The sequence below is a fragment of the Engraulis encrasicolus genome, chromosome 12 (genome assembly GCF_034702125.1).
Source record: "Engraulis encrasicolus isolate BLACKSEA-1 chromosome 12, IST_EnEncr_1.0, whole genome shotgun sequence".
Lineage (NCBI taxonomy): Eukaryota > Metazoa > Chordata > Actinopteri > Clupeiformes > Engraulidae > Engraulis > Engraulis encrasicolus.
In genome coordinates this window covers 33579147-33589146 of record NC_085868.1, presented here as the reverse complement: position 1 = coordinate 33589146, position 10000 = coordinate 33579147, and the positions used below count along the sequence as shown (strand labels likewise).

The 10000-nt window shown below is 43.7% G+C and overlaps 2 protein-coding genes across 2 annotated transcripts in view; both read left to right on the top strand.

Moving 5' to 3' along the window:
* stradb (STE20 related adaptor beta) overlaps positions 1 to 1358 on the top strand; it is a 30864-nt gene extending 29506 nt beyond the window's left edge. Inside the window, exon 14 of the mRNA XM_063212649.1 lies at positions 449 to 1358. Coding sequence (XP_063068719.1) covers positions 449 to 607 — 159 coding nt within the window. The 3' untranslated portion in view covers positions 608 to 1358. The remainder of the gene's footprint in view (positions 1 to 448) is intronic.
* Positions 1359 to 7475: 6117 nt separating this feature from the next.
* Positions 7476 to 10000, top strand: part of LOC134460197 (cyclic nucleotide-binding domain-containing protein 2-like) — a 13166-nt gene continuing 10641 nt past the window's right edge. Inside the window, exons 1-2 of the mRNA XM_063212648.1 lie at positions 7476 to 7580; positions 9377 to 9597. Of these exons, the coding sequence (XP_063068718.1) occupies positions 9397 to 9597 (201 nt within the window). The 5' untranslated portion in view covers positions 7476 to 7580; positions 9377 to 9396. The remainder of the gene's footprint in view (positions 7581 to 9376; positions 9598 to 10000) is intronic.

Sequence of the window (10000 nt, the reverse complement as noted above, 5' to 3'; positions counted from 1 at the left end):
GGGTATTGGTTATGGTCCCTGGAGCAATGTGGGATTAGGTGCCGTGCTCAAGGGCACTTCTTCAGCCATGGAGATAGAAAGGGACTGAACCTGCAACCCTGTGATCTACAGTTCAGGGGTGTGTTTCTTGAAAGCAAAGTTGTTAGCTAGTTAGCAACTTGGGTAGTTGCCAATGGGAAATTGCATTGCAAACAACGTAATGAAGTTAGCAACTATGTTTTTGAGGAATGCACCCCAGCTTCCTAACCATTACACCACAGCTGCCCCTGTTGTAACTATCGTAAAACCATGATGGTTGAAACAATGTAACCATATAAGACCCAAAACAACCAAACTGCAGATACATTTTAATTTAAAAAATGCAGTTTCACATCATCTTCATTTTCTCATTGCTTGATGAGATTTACTGTCCCTAACTTCTGTGTGTGTGTGTGTGTGTGTCTGGCAGGTGAAGCGTCACACCAGGGACTCCTTCCAGAGTCTGATGTACCCGGCGCTGCCCCTGTCCAGCCCCCCCGACACGCCCCCATCCTGCCCCACCACCACCACCCACCACACCCCCTCCCCCACAGAGGAGGCTCCTGACGGCCAATGGGATTTCTCCTAGCAGCCCCACACCACCCACCTTCCTGCCTATTTTTAATGACATGAAGAACATAATATCATCATCTTCATCATCATCATCTTCTAGTCATAACTGCTGGGCTTTTGTCTTTTTCACTCTTTCTCTCTCCCACACCTTTCTTTGCTCTTTCACATTGTCCCATCCTCTCTCTCTCTCTCTCTCTCTCTCTCTCACTTTCTCACTCCAGACGAGTGTATAGGACCTCCTTACCATACACTATATTTGTTCCGCTGTTTTCATTCACTACATCTACACTACGTCTTCACCTTTTGACTCTTTTGAGTCACCAAATGGACCGTTTTTAATTATTACAAACTTGTTTCATCCACTCACTAAATTGTCTAAATGGCTTTCAGTCAATGCGTACTGTACATTTCATTTCCTGCAAGCCAAGTGGAAGAGCTGAATCAGTGAAGGCACTTATTTTAATTGCACAGATCAGAAGCAACACACACCACCAGGACTTTTAGTGTTAGAGATGTGAGGAGGTGCTCATGCCTGCCTTTCATGGCCGTAACTACCATTGAGGACACATAGGTCATGTCCTCTGTATTTATTTTTTGCAGTTATGTCCAATTCATCTATGATGAAAATCGATATATGATCAACAATGATAAATTCAGTCTGTATACGCCACCCCCATTTGCCCTCAAGGCAGTGATTAATGAAAACAAACTTAAGAGTTTGACTGAGGTGTTTGAAGCGTTCTAAATAAACAGTATGCAGTACAGCACACAGTATTTGACCTTGGTATTTGAAAATGTCTGGTTATGGCCCTGCCTGCCTTTCATGTGGCTCTATACCAAGCTTTCACTAGACCTGATCCTCTCTCTCTCTCTCTCTCTCTCTCTCTCTCTCTCTCTCTCTCTCTCTCTCTCTCTCTCTCTTTCGATCACCCACAATCTGACGCCTGACAAGGATCCAGGGGTGATCGAAGCGTAGGTTTATTTTTTTGGTTTATTTTTAGGCAGACCTACCTTTTTCAGCAATCAAATTAGTGTGCCATCTGTCATTACTGTAGTGAATAGGGTAGACGATCTATGGCTAGACTACCGGTAGTCAGCTGCTGTTGCTAACGCCATCCCATCCCACCACACCTCGCTCCACTCAGCTCCAGCAGCATCTTTGAACTTCCTCCTTGTAGCCTGTGTGTTGTTTTCTATGTCCCCTAAAGAGGCCTATTACTAAGAAGCTGGTTCTGGAGTAAACCGGGTTAAGTAATGACGTAAATGTTCTAATAGAAGAACCTGGAGTCCTCAGGACTCAAGGCTCTTCTAGTAGATGATTTACCTCTTAACGTAACCTGGTTTACTCCTGAACCAGCGTCTTGGTAATAGGCCACAGCTCCGAGCCTACTGTGCTTTATTTTCTAAGTCTGCACTGCTTACTAATAAACCGAGCGTGACTTTTGGGATGACTATTAAGGAAGCGCTCTTGATATGTGGTCATGTGACCATGTGGAACTCTGTGGACTTTTTGTGGACATGTCTAAGGCCATAAGGAGACTCTGCAACATGGACACGTTGCCATGAACTAGACTCACTCTCACTGGCTGTGTCAGCCAATCATCTTTTGAGGAACCTAGACTGTGACCCGCGAGGAAGGATATCAAACTGAGCCTTTTTTTTCTTGTTTGTTTGTTTGTTTGTTTGTTTGTTTTTGCTGGATGATAAGGGGAAATGGTGTGTGAAAGGTGTGAATGTATTTGTGAGATCTAGTGTGTGTGCGTGTGCACGCGCGTGCGTAATGTATGACTTCTTTTACACCCGTGACCCCAGTGAAGATCACCTGACCTCCTCAGTCCTGTGAACCCAAACCCAATAGCAGTACTGTTCACCCAAACCCATATTGTACATGTACTGTAGTATGCGTAATATATGCCTATACTGCCCTACAAAGGCAAAGTGCAGTAAGTACATATTTTGTCAAATAATGAGCTTAAACTGAAATTGGTCTTCGTTGCACCTTCTTCATCTTGTGACAAAGCCTTGTAGTCCAAATGTGTCCAGTTTTGGAGATATTGCTATGTCAAATACCAAGGCTTTGGAGGCATTTTTCTCAGTTTCATTATTAGCGTAGTTACTGCATTCTGCTATTGTAGAGCAGTTTACACATGTTAGTATACATGTCTATGCCCTACCTTCCAACTACCCAAGCCCCCCAGGCAGGTCCCTCAACTCCCCAAACCCATCAGTGGTGCTGTGCACCGACCCAGCCTTCGCCACGACCTAAACAAATCCAAACGCTGTGCTGTACCCCTACACCCTACCAAACCTTCCAACTCTCTAAACAATCCCAATAGCAATAATGTGAGTGTGCCCCCCAACCATCCACTCCCAACCCCTCAACTGCCCCCACCAAAACCCATCAATTCAACAGCACTCAGCCGAAGCCCACACAAAGGGGTCAGTTGTCCAAGGCCGAGGGGAGAGAGGGGCCCCAAAATTGGGCCCCAACCCATCTCAAATCAGCACTGAGTATCCACCTCCCCTTCCCCCTCCTCCTCTGCTCTGCCCCATCCTTGGCCCCTGACGTCTGCTCTGCTGTGGTCCCATCCGCTGCTCTACACTGCCCAGCAGTGTATCCAGTCACAGTGTTACCACTACCACTGTACTGTGACATGCCCTACCCCCCAGGCTTGTACGAAATTCTGAATTGGATGAATTCGAATTCACAGTAATGCCGTAATATGAACACTAGGTGGTGTCATTACCTTGAATTTCTTTGAATTTAATCTACACCACCCATTGAGAGTACATAGAACACCACCACCTAGTGTTCATATTATGGCATTACTGTGAATTCGAATTCATCCAATTCGGAATTTCGTACAAGTCTGCTACCCCCACCCCCACCACCACCCACCTCCCGACCCAATCCAACTCGTACGATTCCCCCCCTCCTCCTCCACCTCCGCCCTGCCCCATCCCTGTGTAACTACAGCTCTGTGTAGAGGGAGAACGAAAAATCTGGACACTGTTGCTACTCACTCATTTATTCAACACAACATTTCGACCTCAAACGGTCTTCACCAGGTGTATAGGTGTGTCGACTTTACACCTGATGAAGACCGTTTTGAGGTCGAAATGGTGTGTTGAAATGTGTTCAACTGACAGCCCTCAAATGGTCTCTGTCAGGTGTATAGGTGACGGAAGCCGCTGTGCCCCATATCCAGCTCCCCTTCCCCCCTACCCCCACTACCATCCTCTCTGGCCCTGCCATCTGCTCAACCAGAGCTTCTTTAAGTATAGAGATATGCCAACATAATAGGTTTCTATGGGCACCTAACATGACCAGGTTCCGGTCTGCCTAAAGGGGCGTGTCATAATACTCCTCGCATTGAATAGAACAGTCCTCAGGTCTGCCTAGGTCTGCCTAAAGGGGGATTTCCCCCCCAATAATAGAACCCGGAAACAATGGGAAAATGGAACCTCTCTCTCTCTACTCTCTCTGGCTCAACGCTGCCCAACCCTGTAGCCAGTGTAAGCACAGTGCTGTGCTATGCCAAACCCTCCCCACCTTCCAACCCAAACCAAGGGTGCATTCCAATATGTGACCTCGGTCCTCCACTTGTGCTTGTGGCCTCACGTTTTGCTGATGCCCCGCCAATTCAGTTTCCCCGCTGTCAGCCAAGCCAAAACATTTTTGAGGGACTTTTCTTCATTTACCATGTTGTTTGAAAATGAGAAAACTACTTTACAATTAAGCTTTTGCGAGATATTGAAATATAATGCTCTTGTCAGTGATGTCATCACGATGTATTACTTCCTGGTATGAGGCCACAAGCACAACTGGAGGATGCAAGGTCGCATATTGGAACGCACCCCAACTCCATAGCGTACTGTGCCCCCCTCTGCCTCTAGTCTGCTACCGTCCAACCTGCTGCTCAACACTGCCCAACAGTCTGGTATGGAGGGTGAATGAGAGAGATGATCCAGAAACCTTTGTAATGTTGGACAACGGTATGCAGTGAACAACTGTGAGTGATGACGTTATTGGTGACGGTATATTATTATTTTAAATTGATGAGTGACACTTTGTTGTCCAGTTTTGAAACATAATCGCTGTATAAGTATTATACGTGTATTATAAAATATATTCTTATCCTGTTTTTAAAATGCTCTGAGTTGGGTCTTATTTCTGACAATGATATGATGGCATATGTGCGTGTGCAGTATAAATGTATAGGCTAGATGCTGATTATCAGATAACTGAAATAAAATGTATGAGCCAGATTGCCCCAGACCGACACAGAAGAGGCAAAATGGTTCTTGGCCTAGAAATGGGAGATTGCCATGGGGTAGACTTTGGGGTACAATTAAAAGACGCTATTTATTCAGCCGTAAATTAGCCTACATCTTGCCACTACCCTTAAGAAATCAAGTAGCCTAATTATAGATCACAGACAGTGTGATAAGAAATGAATGATATCACAATGTCGTTATCCCTCGCGGCATTCATTGATGCGCACAAGTTTTAATTAATTATAGGTATCCTAGTGTGCCTATCCACCTTGGAGCATATTAAGGTACACTAGGCCAGTGGTTTTCAAAGTGGGGGCTGGGGGGCCGCGGAAATATAAAAGTTGGTAGGGAATAGTAAAATAAATTATTGAAGAAATTAAATAACTAATGTACACCAAAATAAACCAAAATTGAGTTACACACTATTCCCATTAGTTAATTTTACAAACCCCAACTCCATAGAAGTTGGGACACAAGGTAAATTGTGAATAAGAACAAAATACTGCCATTTTCAAAACGTCTGATTCTTACATTAGATGGAGAACGGCACAAAGAAAACATATCAGCTATCAAAACTGACCAAAATTATTGTTTTTGGGGATATTCATGAATGTGTAAAAACAACACGTCTCAAAAGAGTTGGGACAGGGACAATAAAAGGCAGAAAATGCCAAGGAATACTAAAAACAAAACAAAATACAACACTTAACAGTTAAATACATTAACCGGTGAGATGATTTTATATAAAAAGCGGTGTTAATTCTATCTTGGACATGATTTCACCAGCTTAAATGGAGGGTGTATTCCTTGTCATGTTTTGCAATGTTTTCCTTTCTGTAGTGCTTACAGCGTGACAGGTCTTGACCAAAAGCCTGCCATTTTATCACCTGCTGGTCCTTATGATGGAGTTAAACTATTAAAACATAGTAGAGAATGCAATTTGTCCTTACTATGTGGCAGTAATTGAAGATATCCCTTCAAAATACAATGCATGAGTTGCTTTTCATGCTGTTTAAAACCCATTTATATCATTCAGCACTGTATTTAACTCTACAGATTAGTGAGAACAACTTAACCAATGCACTACTGCACCCCCATGCCATCATGGAGGCTGACTTTTGAAGTTAGCACTAACACAAGTTGGATGGTCCATTTTCACTGTAGCACAGGATGTGCAAGACTCTATTATTTTCAAAAAGAATGGACTTCTGCAACTTCTGCTGACTTCTGTAAGTAAAGGACAGTTTCCCATGTCTTCTGGGTCTATTTCAAGAGAGCTCGGGTGCATAGAGGAATGTAAACCCTTCTACCATTTGCACACATTAAGCATTCTTAATATGGTCAATTTTCAATAGCTGTAGTGTCTTGGAGTGCTAGAGTGAGACTACAGCGATATATATTTCATGATGCCATGAACCTATACAATGATTTTAATGACAAAAATATGTCTTATATACACTCAATCATTGTAAATCAAAGGAAATTCAAAAATGTATGTAATAACTATGGTAATTATTCCCTCTGCATCTTTAATTCTGAGTGATTCAGCCTCTCTGTGCTGGCCTTATACCTGGACGCTCATATTGTCCATCAGTACAATTCATTTTGAAACGTTCTTCTTTGCTGTTATATCTTATTTGGATGTTTATTATATCTCACTGATCCCCGTCCCAACTTATTTGAGAAGCGTTGCAGCTATCAAATTAGAAATGAGTACATATGTCCCCCCAAAACAATACTTTTTCTCGGTTGCAACACTTAATATGTTGTCTTTTCACTATTCACCATCTAATGAATGGTGTGAATGTTTTGAAAATGATAGCATTTTGATGTTATTCACAGTTTACCAAACGTCCCAACTTCACCGGAGTTGGGGTTTGTATTCTAGTGGGGCATTGACTAACAGACCTAGGACTGTGGTTGTGGGAGGTGCTCATGAAAAGTAGTGCGGCACGACCCATGTAAAGGGGGCCTTGGTTGGAATCTACCAGTGTATGGAAGGGCTTGGCGTGGTTAAGTTTGGGAACCCCTGGACTAGGCTATTATCCAAACATCTTAAAATGTCAAAGGAACTTGAAAACCCTGATGTCACTGAAAGAATGCTTGTGGACACGAATGCACCATGCGTAAAACCAGAGGCTCCAAGTTCTGCTGAGGCTCCAAGCGAAATGTCAAAGGAGTGCACATTTGAAAGAAAATTGCCACTGCTGTAGCGAAGTGTGAGATTTAATTCAGGGGCTGGAGCCTGGTAGCCTGGTAGTGACAAGATGTGCCTCTGCGTAAATACACAAGTGGAATTCAGAAAGTAGATGGGGGGGTTGCAGATAGAGTTGTTTATTGTGTAGTCGTAGACCGTATTGTAAAACACCAGAAAGGCAGGTCTACCGTGCATGGTGATTGATGTTGGAACGTCACGAGGTGGCAGTTGAGAGAATTTTGATAAGGACTTGTCCAGGCTTGGGAATGAATTCTATCTGTGTGTGTGTACAAGGAGCGTTGGCAGTTGGAGCCTTGGTCACTGTTGTTGTAAAAGGCCACATTTGGCCTACAACCAGTAGGCCTAGGCTAAGGGAGCTTTGGTCAAGTGGAAGAACGGAGCCTACCTGAGCATCCACGAGGGACAGAAAAGAATGTTGCGATGACGTAGGTTACCATACCTGCACATTTTGTTGTTTTGTTCCTGTCGACGAGCCGTTATTCTGCGAACTGTGGTGAGCATTGAACTTATTTGCCGTCTGGACACGTTGGGCCTACACTTTCTCCTGTATATAGGCTAATTCGCATTTGTCCGACACACAAAATGTATTTGTTAATAATATGTCAATCAAAACTTGTTCACACACAGAGGCCATTGTTCAAGTCCACAATGAATTATGGACAGAATGTATACATGGGTCCTAAAATTGGTTTATAACCTGACTGCGCGCAACTATAGGCTACGCACAACTCAACCTCTGATTGTTGGAAACCGCTGTCGGTCAAAAAATTAGCTCACGTGGTTGGATGCCAGTGTCTTGCCCCTCTTCACAACACCGTGTTGATAAACATTCAAAATCCATGTATATATAGCTCTAGGCTACTGTCGCACAGTAAAAAATGTGAATCGATTCTTCCAACTGGTGTCCAAATACGTCATTAACCCCGTTGGTCCAAAGTAGTTGAATAGTAGCTACAGCAGGTTTAGTTATTAGGCTACGCTCATGAAGTAGGCCTAGACCTATAGACCTTATGCCTACCTAGTATTAGTAGGCTACATATTACCTACATAGGATAATAGTTGTTACACAAGTCATTCCCCTGTTGTAGCCTGCCCATTGATAGTATGTTAGAACGAATTAATGAGCCTGCCTAATGAGACAGAGTAACAGTTATCCCTTAAAATAAAGTGTAACAAAAATAAGCTTAGGCTAACCCTGCCACAAATGTGATCCAAGCAGAATCAAATCCAAAAGAATCAGCTGGGTTCACATAGAAAGAAAATAAACTATGGCAGGGTTTTTTTGTTTTGTTTTGTTTTTTTGCATCTTGTGACACTGGTAGTGAGAAGTCTACAGGCCTAAAAATATGATGCTGTACCACAACTTGTAAAAAGTTACAGAGACAGGTTTAGTAAACATACACACAGCCTTAGGTAAGAGATGGCACACCTACAGGTGTATGTTAGGTGACTGTGGCAACAGCAATAGCAACACATGGACTGGTCATGACCATCACTGACATTTAGCTGAAAGAAAAAGATGAACTTTGGAGCACGGTCATTTAGCTTAATTATTTAACAGCAACAACAACAATAGTAGTAGTAATAATAATAATAATAATAATAATAACAATAAAATGCCTTTTTTGGCTATCATAGTGGTGGCTTGGTCACATTCACCCTATTCTTAAAAAAACAAACTAAGTGCACTTGTGCACTTCAGTGTTCATGTTTCAGTGCGTATGGCGTAGGGCTGTAACGATACACCCAACTCACGATTCGGTTCGTATCACGATTTTTGACCTACGGTTCTATACACCCCACGATTTCTGAAATGTATCTCCACTGAAGTTTGGAAACACTATCACATCAAATCATAAGGTTGTTTTCTGGACTAATGGGTAATAAAACTTTGAAAGGGTGTATCACGATACTGCCTCCTTGTATCACGATACAGTATCGTGACCCTGTGTATCACGATTTCTCGGTTCGATACAATATCGTTACAGTCTTAGTATGGCGTATTAATTAGGCCTACGCACTGAAACATAGTGCCCGAAGTGCACAAGTGCACCATCTGAGACGTGGGGTATCCTACACATAGTCTACAAGCCTTCACCAAGGAGTCAAACCATATTTATCTCTTTTATCTCTTCATCCTTTAGTTTCGTATGTCTGTCTGTCTGTCTGTCTGTCTCTCTGTCTCTTTCTGTCTGTCTGTCTCTCTCTCTGTCTCTCTCTCTCTCTCTCTCTCTCTCTCTCTCTCTCTCTGTCTCTCTCTCTCTCTCTCTCTCTCTCTCTCTCTCTTAGACCCGACTGTCAGATGAGAGATGAAGAGGGTAGCGTTTGGTTCCTTTGCTGTGACGCAGCAGCCCGAGCGTTGCCACGGGGACCTGCTGAAGATCTTCCGGCGGGCGGTGCGCAGCGTCATGACCATGTGCCGCGTCTGCCGCATCTTCATGTCTCACTCCAACTTCAGCTGCGGCATGCAGCTCAACATGTTGGAGAACTTCAACCAGCAGAGCTCAACGGTGTGTTTGTGTGTGTGTGTGTGTGTGTGTGTGTGTCTGTGTCTCTGTGTGTGTGTGTGTGTGTGTGTGTGTGTGTGTGTGTGTGTCTGTGTCTGTGTCTGTGTCTGTGTCTGTGTGTGTGTGTCTGTGTGTGTGTGTGTGTGTGTGTGTGTGTGTGTGTGTGTGTGTGTGTGTGTGTGTGTGTGTGTGCACTGCAGGGAAGGTGATAGGGGGGCCAGAGTTGGGGCTCAACACCACATAGCATGTATTGAGTAGAGTTGGTTGGCCTTTCAGATGACTGATCAGAGCTGTCAGCGGCCCTGTGTGTGTGTGTCTGTGTGTGTGTGTGTGTGTGTGTGTGTGTGTGTGTGTGTGTGTGTGTGTGTGTGTGTGTGTGTGTGTGTGTGTGTGTGTGTGTGTGTGT